We start from the raw sequence: 19,262 nt of genomic DNA on the forward strand, positions 1-19,262 counted from the left end.
ATTAGTCAAATGTATATATGTATGTATCTATTTTATCCATTTTAAGTATCATATGGCTCAGAAACCATATCAATGCTTTTACAGTATTATTTTATAATTCTGTCTTAACTGTATGCACTTTACTTAACTACAAGTATTGCAATAATAGCGATTCATTTCTCTTGTATGAGAAAGGAGACTGATCAATAAATAACATCTTTTATTGAACACGCCCGTCTCTTCCTTTTCTCTACAATCTGGTGAAACTAAGAATGCACTGAACTCCCTGAGTAAAATAAGTTGTCTTTTGTTTTCACACGACTCTAGAGATACACTCTTGATTAGGGGAGAGCAAAGTTGTCATGTTCTATGGTTGTCAGAAACTAAGGCGCATATTATCAAGTAAGGGCGTTACATTATCGCCGCTTTTATTGGCAGGAAACTGCCAAAAAAGCGGCGATAATGGGCTTGATAATATGCTCTATGAATTCCAATCGAAGCCCATGTTAGATGTCTTCACATCTCACATGGGCTTCGATTGGAATTCATAGAGCATATTATCAAGCCCATTATCGCCGCTTTATCAGCAGTTTCCTGCCGATAAAAGCGGCGATAATGTAACGCCCTTACTTGATAATATGCCCCTAAATCCCTTCTTGTCTATCCAGGGAGGTTAAAATCCTCCTTGCCTATTCGAGAAAGTTTCTAGTGAACTCTGAGCTAGCTGGCAAACACAAAACTTTAAGTCTAATATCGTCGGTAGAAGACCTAGTTAACCTCTGCCCTAGGTCTATACTATTGAAGATATTATTCCAATGCGCAGAGCCTATTGGGATGATAGGAACTACACTACAAACTCAAGTCCAAGTGATTTCAAGAGTATTGGAGAATGGATATATTTTGGGGGTATAGCCACATTTTCGTGGATATTGACTAAGGCTTTAAATAAGCCACCATGCTATGTATTGGTGTATGATTTATAAGCACAAGCAAGTGATATAGTTAGGGCCCTTTGTCAAGGCAAGGTCCACGGCATGTAATCATGTGCTGTGCATCTGGCAAATTTAGGCAGCCAGTTCTCTCAATTTCCGATTCTGTGCTAAGTCGCTACAATGTGTGAGATTCAGTCCCTTGACAGATGTGATAAATCCATCTTGCTATATTTCAAGTCAGGCCATTTATGTCAACAGGGAATGATGGTAGATATATGGTAACAAAATGGATTAAATGTAAATATGTGTTCAGCTAAATGTGGTGAAATTAAAAAGCTTGTTCTTTTTAATGTCTGAATTTATGCTAGGTTGTTAACAGATCTTTGGATCTGACCTTTCGATAGCTGTGATGAATTAACTTCACAAGGTTTGAAGGCAGAAATGCATGTATTTAGGTAATCGCTGATGTTTAGCAATGAATTAATCTGAATGCTTTATCATAATGCTGAGATAATCTATTTATGTAATTTTCGTGACTGATCCTTTTGGACAATTAAAAAAAGTAGGTGGGCTGTGTGCAAGCAGGGAAAGTGCGCCTATTAGGAAGAATGCGCTGTCATCGGGGTAGATGTGTGTTCACACTGGCCCCAGGGCAGCACATTCAAGAGAAATACAGAGCAGCCGTTTCAGAACGGGCTGCACAAATATCTGTTCCTCTTCTGTAATACCAAAGTGCCCTGGAGGCTCACAAAGCAAGCGGGCACAAACACCTATTGTGAGCCCAGGGCACTTCTGCAATATGGGCCCTTGTAGCACTATTTTTTGCGAAGGCTAGATGTAAATGAAAAACATTTCACTCACTGAGTGACATCACCTCTGTATATCTACATTATTCATCCAAAGATTCCTCACTCCACCATGCTCACCTGCTACATTTCAAAGCATGATTACATCTCTTTCCTCCATCGTTGTTTCTCCTGAATCTGCTTCTGTAACCACTGACCCTGCTACTACCTCAGCTCTTACAGCTTCTGACTTGGCTACTTTTTTCTCTTCCAAAATTGACAACCTTTACTCTTCCTCATTTCCTTGTCCCCCCCCCCCCACACCCCTTGTGTCTAAGCCCACCCCATGGTTCTTTTTCTAATCTCACTCCCTCCTTCCTTATATTCTGATGTACTTGTCTTGTGAGACCCAACAACATGATAGCTCTCTCTGACCAACTTCACACACCCCTTACTTCTACTATATGTATATTCTTGCTGCCCCTCCTTCTGCCCTGTTTTATACATTTTTCGTTTATCAGGTATCTTCATCTTCTCATTTAATTATGTTATTATTCTATTTAAAAAAACTTCTATTTTTTAATGCTCTCCCCTGGTCTATCCTTCCAACTCTTTGCTTCCTTTTTCTTCTATATTTTCGTATTGGTCATCTACAACCAACTATTCTCATATTAAGACCAATACTGTTCATGGTTAAAACTAGGATTTGGGATGCCCACTTCTTGGAAACTGCTTTTCTTTCAGTCACAAATTCTCTAAATCCAGTCATCATAGCTACCTCTCTGCAAATAAATGTGTTAGTAAAATCAGAGCAACAAAATGAATCAAAGCTGTGTTGTCATAATGATTCAAACTATTTCCTCGCCTGCCTTTTGATCTCTACATCATATCACTCACTTTTCATTGGCTGTCATTTTATCATTAACCATTATCTCGTCATCGTGTTCTCCTTTCTTCTGTTTACTCGTCTGTAGTGCTAGAGGCACTCTTGTGGTCTGACACCACGTGATGACCTTTGAGCACCATTATTTTATTGACTTTGGTGTGTTATTGTATCCTAGCCTGAATGTACAACGTCCTGCATATGCCTTATTTCTCTTCAAGGTTTCTTTCTTGTAATCTTGCAGTCTTTCAGTGGGAGCGGTCACAGAGTAGAACAGCCATGTTAAGAACAGCACCTTTGGGATGTGCATTTGAAAGCATGAGAGAGAGAGAGAGAGAGGTGTGGAATGTACCTTTTGGTCTCAAAGTGCTGTGTTATAAGCAGTGGTGCACAAATGTGCACTGTGTTGTACATTGAGAGATGAAGTATGTGATGCTATAAGTAGTGGTGCACAAATGTGCACTGTGTTGTATATGGGAAGAATTATTAATTTCTTACTATTGGCTTTGACATGGCCTCAAATCATCCTGAATTCTGACTCTGCCTGGCTTGAGCTTTTTCTTCGAGCACAGACATGCTTGCTAGTTGTTTGGGTTAATCACGTTCAAGGATTGTTTTTGAGAGAGATTGTTTAATGTACCCTAGAAGACTTTTGTGAGCTTCCTTAAGATAAAGGCTGGAACATGCGAGAATGGAGAGGGAAGGTGGTAACTCCTTCCTGCCATGGAATGCTTGCCTGGAAGCTGGCCAGTTGCATTAAGTTTCCTTGTACGGGGAGGAAGCCTCCCGAACCTTCTAGTATGTGTTTTGAGATACTAAAGCTGAGGTTTGTTGACAGCTGAATTGGGAACTCACTTAGAGTATACTTACTGCTTTAAGACAAACGGAACCTGAGTCCCGGTTGGGAGTCCAAGCCAGCTGTAAACGGGCCACCCCAGCGTGAGTTGGCAAGGATGTTGAGTGAACGATCGGGTGAGGTGACTTGTTTCTGACTAGTGCTATTGTGATCTGTGGTTCCAGTGGCTGTGGTCATTTGGGGTATTTGAGTTTTGATTATTGCCATTGTGATGTGTGGCTAGTGGCTAGTGGCTTTGATCATTTGAGGTGTTTTCTTTGTGATGTGTAAATGAGTCAGAGTGCACATCCAAAGTAATCATTTGAAGAATTCAGTTTATATATCTTTCTTATATTATATATTATAATTATATATCTTTATGTGTATTTGAATGTGATTCATTTTGGCATCTGGGAAAGCCTTTCTATTAGAGAGCATTTCATAAATAAAACCCCCAAGCCTTATTCTAAAAAAGAGTCTTTGCATTTTTTTTAAATAAAACCCTTTTCTAGGTGTTATTGTGTTTTATGTCTCCTGCTTCGCCGTGTTTGAGCCACCGTGTGGGAGATTCTGTATTATCTGAAAGGCGAAGCAAGCCACTTGTCACATCCACCATGCCTTCTTGAGTATATTAGTTTTAATGAATTTAAAATAAATATTCCTACCCTAGCACTTATTGGCAAATGAGATTTGAATACAGGCTATGGTGTTAAATGCTGTTATATTAATTTACAGTGTTCAAACACTTTTTAAATGTAGCTTTAGTCCCTGACTCTAATCCTAGCACTTAGTCCTTCAAAATGTATTCAATTTAATTTATGAAATTGATTTAAAAATATTTATTTTTAATATATTTAAATATATATACTTCAGGCACAGAAAACTTGGACATAATGCTAAGCCTAACCAAAGTTTAAACACTAATATTTTTTATTAGAAATATTTTAGTAATGTAGTTGATATTGTTAAAATATAGCGCCTTTAACGTGAACCACTGACAACAGAAATCACAAAAAGTATTTTGGGGAGCAGCGTGGAACCCCTATCCGAAGTCCACTTTTTGTATAATAATTACAATTATCCAATATATTAAATTCTTTAATTCAACTTCACTTATAATAAATGTGTCACCAAGAGGGGGCATCAAACTGTACTCCCTTTTTAATTTTAACTAGAAACAAATCACCAAACCAGTATGAATTAAAAAAAATAAACATCTAAAATCCTGATCACAATTCATAGCATTATAAAAAATAATGTATGCAAATTATCAATTTGAGACAGTGCCTGTGGTGAAAAGCGAACACATTTGACTCCATTAATGTAAACTAAATTGTGTTAATGTAAATTATCTATTTTTTCATACACCAAAAGTAGTGAATAAAGTGGTGGTAGACTAAATTATCATATCATATGTGCTATCATATGAAAAACACAATGGTTTCAGAAGATATCGTTTAATAAATGATGTGGAAAAGTAAGGCAAAAAACGATATGGAACAGTTAGACAAAAAAAACAAAAACACAAGTTCCCACAGAAAAATATTTTCAAAGCAAAAGAAATTATCATTCAAAATACAAATATCACAAAAATAATATCAGAGAACATTATACAAACAATAAATTTCTACTAACCATATTACCCCCAAATGAACATGTACGGACAATATACGTATAAACAAAAAACAATAACATTGGGAAAGGATCTTAAATCCAATTAAGTGGCCCACATGAAAACTGAAAATGAATAAATCAATGTTTGTTCCCAGTTTGCCAAAGATGCGCCAATGGCATTTCGACCCTTCCAATTTATGAGGTCATCATCAGGACAAAGAGTATTTTGAGCGAGCAAGAAACACAAAGTAGGGGGGCGGGTGGCCTGGTGGTCCAACATGGTGGACCTGCCTTAAGGTAGCTCTCGTAGCCCTACAGAATCCTACATTAATCATTTGCATCGCCTGCATCTGGCACCCCTTGTGACCCTTTGTGATACCACGTGGCCGCTCAGACATCCCTCAGAGACACTTATCAGTGTTTGTTACATGGCCCTCTGCCCTGAGCTGACTAGGGCCCAGAGCGCCGGCCTTGGTGTAAGCGAGGCACCGGAGTGAGCAGCACACCACCGAGTGGGCCGCGGCAGGCCCCAGAGATGATCGGGGCTTATCTATGCCCAGGCAAGGGGGGCAACCCTCCTATGGTGCTACGGCACACTGCAGACTGGAGGCGCGACATCCTGTTGTCTCCATCGGTGCCCTGGCCTTGGTTTTGGCGGCCATTTTGGACCATGGTGTGGGCGCGGTCCAACTGCTTTAGGGCCTAAGAGCAGTGAGTGAGAGGGCCCCCCCGGCCACAGTCTCCCTGTTGGGGATTTTGCTGGCGCTGGAGTCCCTGCCTGGTGAGACCCGCGACTGGCCGGTTACACTGACAGCCGGACCGGAGCAGCAGAGCCCCCTCCTGGGTGGTGCCAGATACCCAGATTTCAGTGACCATATTAGGCCACTGAACCCTCCATCCCTGAGCCCTGTGCTGCTGGGAGTATGTGGCTATTCTGCTGGACCAGCTGCAGTGCATCCCTGGTGGGGGAGACCCTGGAGCCTGAATTACATGGATCAGTTGGGCCTGGATGTGCTGCTGATGCGGGACTGTGGGTGGGTGCTCTCAGTACCCAGCTTTAGCGCTACTGCTCTCCTTCGAATGCGGGGTGCCCCATCTGACCTAGGGGTACTGGTGGGAGCAGACTTTAGACATACCGTGGCTCTGAACCTGACAGATTGCCCCTGCTGATCTGCTGTGGGACGTGGGCCCCCATTGGGTGGTCGAGCAGTGGACTATTGCCTAACAGCGACGGAGGTGCCTTGTCTGTGATCATGCCCAGGACACAGAGGCTGTTGTTACAATTGGGACCTTAATTGATTTTCCTGAAGAAGGTGTTGGCCAAAAACGTAATGCCCACCGAAACACGTCGATGCCCCATGGAGAAAACTACATGAAATTTGTGGGGACAACTGCTATGGATAGGAATATTTGAATAACTTCTTACAGATGTCTGATTGTTTACTGCTTAATCTGTGGTTTTCTTCGACAAAAAGGAAACTATCTTTCCTTTTTTGTTTTGTTCCCAACATTTGGATTCAATAATTTACTCTTTTGTGTACAAATGTGTGTTTTTAATGAAAATTAGTTCCTGTCTGCTTGTTTTTAATTACTGTAGTGTTTTTAAACCATCATATTGCATTATCTAGGCTTGGAATTGTTTAATTAATTTTATTATGTATTGTGATGCATATGACATTGTTTTTGTATGAATAAACGTTTTATATATATTTTTTCGATTTGCCTAAATTGATTACATCCTCTAAGTCCACTGTCATCCTATTGGTGTAGGGCTTTTTGTGTGTAAATGGTATGGTATGTCTGAGTTACTTCAAAGGGGGGTTTTGTCTGACTAAAGTCTTTTCTGGTACCCATCCCCTTTGAGTAGTGGGTCCCTCTCTGATGTTTTGAGATATCATGCTGCTTCACATCTTCCTATTCTTAATGTCTGGTGGCATGGCGACAGTCAAGATCCAACTTATGAGGTTGAGCACTGGTTAATGGACACTACGTCATTACATATGATCCTATATTCAGGTCAGACGCTTAAAACGCTACAGCCCGAACCAGGACGGTCTTCGTGACATGGCGACAAGTGGTGGTGGGGTAGATTGACGAAGGAGGCCCCTCTTTGGCATACTTACCAAAGCAGTCCACGTTGTCCGGATTTGCGGGCTGGGAGGCTATTTGTATCTCTACGGTTGGGGAGGTCCCAAATGGTCGGACTCTAAAATCCTTCCAGGAGCTCCAAACTGAATTTCACATGCCCCACTCCCAGTTTTACAGATACCTTCAATTCCGTCATGCATTCTCCCCCTGTATAGCACACCATGAAGACATACTCGAATTCAACGTCATTGAGGTGAAAGTGTTTATGGGGAATTGGGTGACCACAAAATAACTGCGATATAGCGTATTTGTGAGCAATAGCACCAATACACCCAACACAACATGCAACACCTGACAAAAATATCTCAGTCCTGTAGATGACGATGATTGGGCTGAGGCGCTGGAGTCCGCACGCAGCGCAGCCATCGCAGCACGCCTCCACCAAATACAATTCAAATATCTTACTGGGTTTATTTCACTAAACACAGGCTCTGGCGGGCGGGACTGATCGCCTCCTTCCATTGCCCGCACTGCAGGGTTGCAGAGGGTACTCTCAGACACACCATTTGGCAATTCGTGGCATAAAAAAGGTTTTGGCGAGGGGTGATAACTGGCCTCTCGGAATGTCTGGGATGGAATATTCCATAATCACCACACTTGTCTATGCTACATATCACAGAAGGGATAGGGGGCAATAGGTATAAACGCCATTTATTACTTCTTCGACTGACAGTGATGAAGTAGGGTATTGCCGGCGTGTGGAAGGATGTGTCCCCACCATCGGTGGAGGTCTATAAGAGGGGTTTCGACTTCTCTATGGGGCTAGAAATACCAATCTTTAAGGCAAGGGGGTGCCTCCAGAAACACCCTAAGATATGGAAGAGGTGGGCAGGCTATCAGGGACTCTACTTAAGCCCATTCCTCCTGCATCAAATATTGAGGAACTGGCTTGATGATCAGATGATGAGTGACAGATTAGATTATACTTATGCACCTATTCGACCTGGGTGGCTGGGAACTACTTGCGTCAGACTGCATATTGGGACTATGGCAATGTTGTTTATTGTTTGGGTTTTAACTCAAATATCCTTAACTTCTAAATTGTTATGTTTGGATACTGTAAATGTTGACATTTCTATTACTACTGTGTCTACTGTAATATCGGTAACCCTGGATACTTCAGAGCAGATTTGTCTGACAATAATAACATTTTGTTGTGAAAAATAAAGAAACACTGGACAAACCACTGAAAACATCTCAGGTAAATCACCGCTAAAGATCAAGGTCAAATCACTTGTAGTGTATGTAACTCGTAACTTGTTGAGTCAACTCATGGAATAATCATTCCGAATTAGGTAAATACATGAAATTAAGTAATGTCAGGGGACACACCTTAAAGTTCTCCTTGGTTTCCCTCACAGCCTCTATGTTGGCAGTGAGACAACTTAAATGTACGCTGTCTCACCGCCGACATTGAGGCTTGAAGGAAACCGAGGATAACAGGTGATTTGACCTTGATCTTTAGAGGTGATTCACCATGCGAGCATACCCTTTGTGTAAGGCCTGGCCTACAGCAAAGCCCACTGTGTGTCCCGCTCAAATGAGCTGTGTCCTGCATCCAGCCCACAGGTCCACAGCACTCACTGTGCATGGCCTTTGACCATGTGCAGTTGCAAAACAGATTATGATTTATTTTTTGTTTATCCAGGATTAACAATTATGCTCAAAAAGGATGATTAGGGGAAATGTTTTTGAATTACATATTTGGATCCCCAATTTTGCAGCCATGGATCAAAAACAAAATGCCAGCTGTGGTGACAACAGGGGCTTCTGTCTTTATTTTGTATCAGTCCATAGTGCTATGAGACCCCCTACATCCCCAATGCAGTCAGGGGTGCCCTGTTAGCTTCAATTTACTCACTCACACTGTTTTCAGGATGCAGATGTTGGCACCTCAGCTTGAAGAACCGGGTTATTTAAGACCCGGCGTCGCCAGGGGCACGCCCAAAGTCTTCAGGTTCACCTGTCTTAGAATACAACGACACGGGACTCTTCGTGGTGACGTCAAAGATCGAATTTATTGGCTGCAGCCAGTAACAGAAGTCCTAGAAATCATCACGGTCTGAGTTCTCAGGAGACTGCTCAATTTTACAAAGCAAGTCATCCCTTTTTATGCCAAAAATCACAATACAGACAAATGCCTAACATTTACGAGCTGTCCAATCACATGTATTCACACCAAAGGTATCGCATGACGGTAAAACCCACTTTTCAATTGCCCGGCCCATGATCAATCATCGGACAAACCCAACATTCTTCTTTAGACAGGCCGAACGAACCCATAATAAAAGAGGCCACAACCCATATCATAAATAGACCATAAAGAAGGAAACAGAAACAGGTAACAGTAGGATAAGGCATATTTGTGTGTAGTAAAACTTTATGATGCCCTGAGCTCTGATTTTAGTCTTGATCAGCTAGCGGGCAGGAACTGGCTCAGCAAGGTCGGCTTCAGGCAACGAGGTCAATTCACTTCGGGTCATGTAGAAGTCAGCACAAACCCCAGCTAAAGGACATGGGTCTTAAAAACTCATTCAGCCGCAGTCATCGGCCTATGTGAGGGCAACCACAAAATGGCTGCCTTATACAGAATGATAATTATGGTTTGGAGCAGAATCTTCAAATACACTGCGAGTCCTTGTGTGTAACATGGCGAAAACACTCGTACTTGCCGAACTCATCTGTTACGGTTCATTGTTACCAAAATCATGACATTTAAAACACGGGTTCAGAATTCACGGAACCTCAAGCTGCCAAACCCTACATTTGGACGATAGGAAAAAATATTTCCTTGTTCAGTCAGATTTTCTTATTTTGGAAATTGGGATAGATAAATCTTCCAGGAATCTGAATCTGAAGAAGGTTAGCAAATTAACAACATGCTTTTAGAATGTAATCATATAAAGTGCTATCAAACCTGATTGCAACACAAATATCTTAAAAAAGTATTGAGCAGATTCACACCAAATCGAAAACGACATATTTTGAGCAAAGTTCTTGTTTCATGCCTAATTTGGTGAAATTTTGCTAGTGTTTGAAAAAATTCCAATGGGAGCTGCAATAGAAAATATTTCTTTCTTTAGCTGTCCCTTTCATCCCCCCCCCACCACCAATGTATGCATGAAGGTTAGCATGTTAATCATACTCTTCGTATGTCAGGATTTATGAAGATCTGTCAAGGGATAGGCCTATAAAATGGATGTCTGGGAGGAGGTGTCATGAAATCTTTGTTCTTCTAATACCTTCTACATAGTTTTACATGTTTGCTCAAAATAATGAAATATCAGAACTGGACGTATCTTTCTTACTGTCTTCCAAATTCAGTGCACATTCTCCAAACTGGTTGCTAAATCTGTGACAAGTAGAGTGCAATTTAATCTAGACGTCTGGCTGCACATGCAGGTAGTGCACTTGATGAGGCTGTGCAAATGAGTACATTGCTTAGTTTTAACATTTGTGAGAACATATGTGTAATTAAAACAGATAAAAAATGGGCATTAATGAACCACTTGATTATCGCAACAACGTATGTGAAATATCTGTCACTTATGAAATGGGTCTTCTATGATTTAGGTAACACTTGACGTGGCTATAGCAATGTCTCTGAAGCTCCATGTTGATATAGTCATTATATGTCAGTGAACACTGTAATCGTAGTCGCTGACAAATGATTGTCCTAATACTATTTCTGAGGCCTGTGGCTTTTATTTAGAAAATCAGATCACCCTAAACATTCTTCCAACTATACTAAATATGAAGCTAATTTATCTTTTTAGCTTGAAGAATCATCTTTTTTAAGTTTACACGTTGCTCTACAATACCTAGACCCTTCCTAAATCCACACTGGGCTTCTGATAGAATAGAGTTATCCTGGACCCATTCCCCTAGCCTCATTAGTCGTATCCTACTCATCAACTTTACTGAAGAATCTAGAAGGGAAAGGGGGAAATAACATTTAGGATCTGATTTATTACCCTTTTCATAGATGGGTACAAATATTGAGACAGCCCAGGAGGGAGGAATCATATACTCTGCAACCGCATTAAACACCTGTGTCAAAATGGGTTTCCATAGGTCCCAAGCATCAACTGTTACTCCATCAGAGCCTGGGGTCTTTAAGGTTGCTCTATGGTGTAAAGTAAAGAGGACATCTTTGAGAGTACAATTTAGAGGAAGAAAGTTCATACTTAGGTCCCCCATCACACCCAGGTAAGCAGTGATCCTCCTGATTTGGTTTAAAGATATCCAAGAGACGTGCTACCCATCATTCACAAGAGACAAAGGAGTTAACCTCTGAAATGAGATAATTCCCACAGGGGAATGCTAAAGGTTGGCTAATATCCTGCCCATAATCATGCTCAACAGACCTGAGAGGAGCATATAATAAGGCTTGAGGAAATTCAGTAGTAGTCACATTTAAAGACTTGACTTTTAATTCAGTAGGCGGTAAGGTATCGGGGCCAAAGTCATCGTGGCGGATAATCATCGTTCTATGCTCTCTATTTCTTTGTTTAAGGTACCCACTGCTTCCCTAATGTAGCCATTCAGAGCGAAGTCACCAGCCTTCATAGTTCAATGGGCCATGGGTGAGGCACCCATTCACAAACAAATAAAAAAATAAAAAGGTAAGAGATATAAACACTAATTGCACAGTACCTGGATGAGGGCCCCGAAGGATGAGGCCAGAGGAGTTGCCCAGCAGATGAGCGCAGACGGTCCCACCCTTAGCCCACACTGCGGAGCAGACAAAGCCCTTAAGAGGGCTCCCTGGGCCAGCCACCACTGCCTGGCCACCTCCTGATAGGAGGTGAACAGAGGTGAGTTCTGGTCGGTGTAGTCCCCAACGCCATGCTCGCACCAGGAAACAAGGCAATTTAAGTGCGTCCCACGCTGAGGAGCAGACACTGTCCTTAAGAGGGCTTCCCTGGCGAATCATTGATGCCTGGCTTCCTCTTGATGGGATTTGTACAGAGGTGAGTGTGGTCAGTGTAGTCCCCCACACGGTGCTCGCACCAGCAAACACAGTATTTTAAGCATGTATTGTTGCTTTTCTACGTAGCCATCTGACTTTCAATTAAACCATATAGGAGCGAGGAGTGTAGCTACCAGAATATTCGGGACCCGGGTGATTTAAAAGGTATGGATACACTTTACGGTTATATATGAATCCTTGAGACTAAGTCAACAGTCTCATTATAAAAGTGGGTGATCCAACCAGAAATGGACCCCTGATTGAATATTGGACAATCGTATGCAGGGACTTAGTGGAGCTACATAGAGAATACAGAATTATTCGTGAACCTTCAAAACTTTATTGAATTATTATTCAACTGAGTGCTTTTGCACCAGTGTTTAAAGAATCAATTATATTTGTTGGTTGAGATAACGGAAAGGAGAGTATTGAATCAAACTTTTGTCCTGAAGAAGGTGGCTTGATTGAGGTTATTCCACCGAAACGCATCAACGCTGGAAGTAATGTTTAATTTGGCAAAGACAGTAGCAACACAAAGCCAGAAAATGTATTCCCCTGTAGGGTGCTGTCTATTATCCCAAATTAACAGCCATATAACAAATGTAACTGTCTTATAGTATTCCTTCCTGGGAGTTTGGAAACATAATGAACTTGTACAATTGTGATATATATTGGTTTTAACATATTTCGAATGTATTTTTTACTTGTTTTACACTCTATATTTTTATTGAACTATTGTGGAATTGTCAATTAAATAAATTTACAAGTGCCTCAACATTCCGAGTGGAGTATTAACCGGACTTAGGGGCTTATTAGGATAGCGGATTTTCCGCATCCTCTGGGCCGGCGGAAGCCACCGCCGGCCCGGAGGATGGGGAAAATCCGCTGCGGACCCACCAAAGACCCACCGCCACATTAGGATGGCTGGTGGGTCCTGGTTTCCGTCCGCTGCTTTTCCGCCGCGGTTGGCTTACAACCGCGGCGAAAAAGCTCTAATATGGTGACGGTGTCTCTCAGACACCGTCAGCCAGATTAGGATGGGATGTGAAACATGCTTTTCCGCGGCGGCTTTTTCCGCCGTGGAAAAGCATGTGTAACTTCACTGCGGGGGCCCGTTGCGGGCCCCCTAGGTGAAGGGGGAGTGGGGGGTGCACATGGGGGGTACCTATGGTACCCCCCTGCATTTGTATGCGGAAAGCGGCAGGCACTGCGCAGTGCCTGCCTCTTTCTGCATACAAATGCAACACCTGCATTTTTGACATTGCTGCGGGTGCAGCTTGAAGCCGCACCCGCCGCAATGTTAGTACTAGAGGATGTGACCGCCAGGGTGGCGGTCACATCCTAATCGCACAGGAGGGAACGCCGCAGCCCATGCGGACGTTCCCTCCTCCTCAGTGATCGCGGACGGACGAAAGTCCGTCCGCGATCATAATCGGCCCCTTAGTGTGGTAGAAGGTGAATGTTTGTTGGGAATAAGTGTGGGTATATTACATATAGCATCTCCGAAGGGAATATTAATTTTTTAACTTTTGAGTTAACTGTTGCTCTGTCCCTTTGGAATAGACGAGCCCCTCTCCTTGTTTTTCAAGGCCATCCAAGCAATTGCATTAGTAATTAAAAAGAGCCACTTTAACTGTTTTGAAATGTCCTACAAAGATAGACAAATTATCAATAGAAAATAAGTTCATTTAATATTAAATGACAGCGAGCAAGTACGTTTTAAGCATTTAAGGTGGTTGATTCATTGTGTGTTCCTTTGAATTAATTGTATTGACCCACTATCTTATTTCAATGAATGTGTGAACAAACATATTTGAGTTAAGTATAGCCACTTGATTAGATGTATACTTTTCAATTCCAAAAAATTAAAGACATTTCCTCCACAGAGTGACAATTCAAGTATTAATAGAAGTAGGATATACTGCATGTAATAAATTACACAATTGTGTTTTCATACAACAATTATACAATGTAAAAAAATATATGTGCATTTACCGGGGTCTTCTATTGACAAGTTCTTTGTTAACCACTGGACAATATCTGAACCTAGGGAGAACAGAGGATTACATTAAGTTCTAAACAAAATATACTTTTCATTGTCCTTGATCAGACTTTTTCACCTGATGCTCAGCGACAGCAAGAAAATACCGGAATATTACCATAAATACAGTTTTCACACACACTCTTGAAAATCAATAGGAAAAACACATTGGTTAGATCTATATTATCTGAAGCACATTTTACAGAGGTCAACAATGTTAACCTTCGGCTGAATCTAAAAGACATTCTGTAATGGTATTAAAGATACAAACTTATTGAGGACAGTCTGACTCATGGATAGAAGTGCAACCAAGCCTCCTGGAAACCTTTTGCACATTATACATTATGCAAAAGAGAAAGAGGAACTCTCTGTATTTCTCATTTTAGGGACAGACCATGTTTAGTGCAACTTTTCAATTGGCCACCAACATTCTATTTACTTAGCTGGCCCAAATATTAGCATTTTGGCAGGGTGTTAAAATGTTGAGCAGGAAAGAAATCTTCCTTGAACATTCCAGACATAACATACACATTTACCATTTCAGGCAAGTTTAACACGCTGCTGAATTCGCAAAAAAACACTGATACTCTTAGAGAACAGAATGAAGATTTAAGTTAAAACTCTGCCTAACAATTTGTTCCATCTTTAAATTAGGGGTGTTGAATGAGGAAACATTTGGTTTAGCAGCTTCGTGATGTACAACAGACAATTTAGGTTCACTTCATGACATAATATCTAGAAGTAGTCTAAACCAAGTTTGTATTAAATTTCTTATTCCTATTTATACATAGGTATTCACATGAATCAAATATAGATTTGCAATGAAGAAAATATACAATCAAGTACATAAACAGCATTTAAAACAACTGGAAAAACAAAAAGGGCCTATTCAAAATCAAAATCAATTACCTTCATTCAATCTATAATCACTCCTACTTACCAGCAAATATAATTCCACCACATGATACCCTTTTAATGCTGTCTGGTTGGTGAAACCTGATCGGACATTATTTACTAATGTCCTCCACTGACATCACTAAAGGTGTTTATTTACAGTTAGCAGCATTACTCAACACTGAGATGGTCATGAGGAAGCAAGTGTAGCTCAATGCCTTTTTTATAAAGGAAAATAAAATACATTGCAACCCAGCTCAGTGCACAATTGTACATTTCTTACGAGGAGTTGGGGGAAACATAATCTTCCTGTACAATTCCATGACAGATATTCTTGAAGCTGGAATGATTTAGGTTCCTTGATCACCAGATATGCAAAAGACTATTGCTGTGCTGAGACGGAGGGGGTCATTATGATGGAGCAAGGACCGCCACTTTGGGCCGGCGGTGGTGGTCCTTCCGCCAACACGAAGCGCATTACCCACTACCAAATTAGGATGGTAATTGGTACCACGGCAGACAGAAAGTCAGTTTGGCGCTTCACTGCCAAAGGCAATCGTCCCGATTGCCTGCCAGAGGGTGCAGGGCGCCTGAAACGGTGGTGGAGTCTAGCAGGCACGATCCGCCAAATCAGGATGTAGGTATACAAAGGCCTTTCCTTGGCTGGTGGGAATTGGGTACAGGGGGTGGTGTATCTGCACTGGGGGGTACCCATGGTACCCCCCTCATTTCCATGCACCAAGTAGAAGGCACCGCGTGGTGCCTGCCACGTAGTGCAAGGAAATGCTGTTCACGCACTTTTGACATTGCGTGCGGTGCTTCAGCCAGCAGCACCGTCCGCAATGTCAAAAGCCCAGGATGCGCCCACCATATCCTAATCGCAGTGGTGGGACCACCACATGTCTGGCGGGCGGTCCCAGCCCTACAACGATGGTGGGTGGACTGATGTCTGCCCGTCATCGTATTGAGCCCTGAAGTTCCCCTGGACTGAAGTGAAGTTTCTACTCATTCCCCCCTACACAATAAGGTACCTGTAACCCCTGGAGCTGCTCAAGAAATGTTCCCGGCCCCACATCAAACCACCTCAGATGATGCCTCGTTAACCATGCCTCTGACTTCCCTTTTTGCCCATTTCACCAGCTACAGTCCCTGCTGGTGTTTGGAAATAGGCAGCAGGTTTCCTGGGCACCTGTCTCTAATGTGAATTGGTTACCTTGTTAGGCAGTTGCTTATCAAAAGCAATACTGCCGGAGTGAGAGGGAACTGTCATGTACCTTATGAAGAGGATGCGGCATAAAGACATGGGCTTTTACTTATGCAGGCATCTGTCACTGCTGGAATGATAATACATCAATATTGGCCTCTTTACATTTCTTGATGTTGGTGCTTTGATGGTAGTCATTACACCCTTGTTGCACTTTCTTTCCTCATACAAACCTCAAGATAAGGATGGGCAGAAAGCAGCATGGGAAGCAATGAGTTGTCCTCCGACTGGACAGGCAAAACAGATATAAAAATCTCTACTGTCTACCGAAAGAATGTGTCTTGTTACAAAGCAAAGTGTTTTTTTTCTTCTAAAACTCTACATTCTGAACTACATAATTAATGCTTTCGTCTTTTTTCTTCATAAAATCAAACAGTATACTCTAGTATTTTACTTATTGTTATCAATAAACATGTCCCTCTTTGGAAAAACGAAGACATTTTTTAAGCAACTATATTACAATATTGTAATTAAAAGTAATATAAAAATACATAGTGGATAACATGTTTAATATGGTGTTATTTTGTCATTTTAAGTTACACATCAATCAGCCTTTGACTTTCCGGTTTCTGACATCCCAATAACCACTCAATATGTATATGATACATATATGATTCACTGAAAGCAAAGTGAATTATAAGGTCGTAACAAACTAGCATAATTCCACATTGCATATACTAATTTGCCCCTCTGCGAATGTTTTAGGACTTGTTGAGAGATTTCCAGTTTCAAGGTGAGGCATTGAAGGTATCCAGCTATGTTGTTTAACTGTATAAAATTGATGCATGATTACTCTGTTCATTGCTCATTGGTGTCGGGCACGTAGTTGTTTGGCGTCTTTTTCATGGTGCATTATCTGTATGGTTGAGGATATACAGCCGGACATCCCCATCATCTGCAATCGATGGAGCTACCAATATGGCATGGTCTCCACCAATAACTGGTAACCCTACCTCCTATGAATGAAAAGTAACCCAACCTACAGTACAGCACTGGAAAAGCCACAATCCTAAATATATTAGTAAGGTAACTAGAAACAACTCAGAGACCAGTATGTGCTCAACAAGCTAGCCTTTTCCTTCCAATGAAACTAAACAAGCATACCATGGCCGGATTTCAAGCCGCATTCAAATGTTTACACACAGTAGTAAATGGATCTCCAACTCCTTTTTATATCAATTGACAATGGATCGCAATGGCTTCTTGTAAAACTTTATTTAAGTTGCTATGTTAAGCTGAAGACCAATCGTTTTGGGGTATAACTGAAAAGAGTTCCATTTTATATTACAAACTGTGGGGCATATTATCAAGGGATTTAGCTCCGCTTTTTTGGCATTAAAAGCCAAGAAAGCGGAGATAAAATGATCTCCCCATCAGCAACAGGGTGCTAACACGCAAATTCGCATGTTAGCACCCTTTTTCTCTACGCTTCCCCTTGCATCTCTAATGAGATGCAAAGGGGGCGTTCCAGAGAAAAATAATAGGAGAAATGTTGTTAAGCGACATTTCTCCTATTATCAAGGATTTCCCTAACCCTGTAAGTGATAAAAAAAGCAGCGCTAACCGCGGTTAGCGCGGCTTTTTTTACAACTGGGGGCAGATTTATGAAGGCCTTGCGCCGCCGGTGCGTCACTTTTTCCCATGTTAAAAATGACACACCGGCGGCGCAAGGCCTTCATAAATCTGCCCCCTGGTATTTTTCCTGACTTAGCCATGATATCCTATGGAAGGTAGATATCATGGCTAAGTTTGTGAGCCCCTATCATCAAGCTAATGCCAAACTTCGAGAGATTATTGTTGGTTTTCCATCGATAATCTCTCATTTTGCAGTTAGCGCGAGGATTTTTATCACTTCTGAGATAAACCTTGCTAATAGCAAGTTATCTCTGCGATAATTTCTGGCGATGCTTAGCGTTAAAAAATTTGTTGCTAAGCCTCGTTAGCGATAAATATCGCTAATCGTTGGTAATATGCCCCTCTGTTTTTATGCCAAAAACTGCCTCATTCTCTGGATCGCTCACAAATGCATTCTATTATTTCGTTGTAGAAGCCCTTCAGCCGTTTTTGCTAATGACTGCTGTTGTTCTTTTTCTTTTCTGTTTGCTGGTGGCAGATGCTTTCTGGATTTTCAAATGGCAGATTGTCATGTAGCAAAAAAAAACTATTCATCATTTCGTAGATGCACAATTTCCCAATGGATATTACAAGGTTTCAGGATTGTTTTTACATCAAATATCGCTGTGCATTCGGCAACAAAAAAAACCTGGTGTTGCGTTAAGTTGCAGGCATTAAGTCCATTTAAGGAAGCTCAATAATCAGGGAAACGACCAGAACAACGCAGGCAGAGCCACATGTGCCTGAACACCGCAAGCGTTAGATACTCTAATCTGGCACAATCCCTACCTTTAAATTCCTCATCTAACCCCTATCACTTCCCTCAAAACTGCCATCATCATAATCCACAAGTGCTGAAGATATCCTCGCACTCGTAGTCATACCAATTGGATACACATACCAGGTCTACGAAACAGCGACACCGTAACACCTACTACTTGTATTAAATCAAGCGACATACTGCTCCTCTTTCTCACATATCACACCAACCACATCCACTTACCTCCTACTGTATTCACAAGTATTGATCTACAGAATGAGTAACTGACTGACAAGGACGAAACAGTAACAATTAAATATCTTCACCAATGAATGATACTCCATGAGCAGGGCCAGACCGGGAACCGAAACCGGCCCTGGCAAACTGCTCGCCACTCCCCCCCCCATCCTCCTTCCCTGGGTAGGGGGAGTGCAGCCGAGCTGTTTGCTAGGGCCGATTTTGTTGCAGGGAGCAGATATTGCTGGCCTCCGGTAACAATAACGGCCACCCAGTGGCCCAAAACAGGCCCTCACCCTGGCGG

The 19,262-nt window shown here is 41.7% G+C and overlaps 1 protein-coding gene across 2 annotated transcripts in view; it reads right to left on the reverse strand.

Moving 5' to 3' along the window:
* The window catches only part of RGS7 (regulator of G protein signaling 7), a 1,941,513-nt gene that overhangs the window by 958,426 nt on the left and 963,825 nt on the right, over positions 1–19,262 (reverse strand). For both annotated transcript variants that reach the window (XM_078646934.1, XM_078646935.1), the window contains exon 4: positions 14,144–14,194. In XM_078646934.1, the coding sequence (XP_078503060.1) occupies positions 14,144–14,194 (51 nt within the window). The remainder of the gene's footprint in view (positions 1–14,143; positions 14,195–19,262) is intronic.

The sequence above is a fragment of the Lissotriton helveticus genome, chromosome 6 (assembly GCF_964261635.1).
Source record: "Lissotriton helveticus chromosome 6, aLisHel1.1, whole genome shotgun sequence".
In the NCBI taxonomy this organism is placed as follows: Eukaryota; Metazoa; Chordata; class Amphibia; order Caudata; family Salamandridae; genus Lissotriton; species Lissotriton helveticus.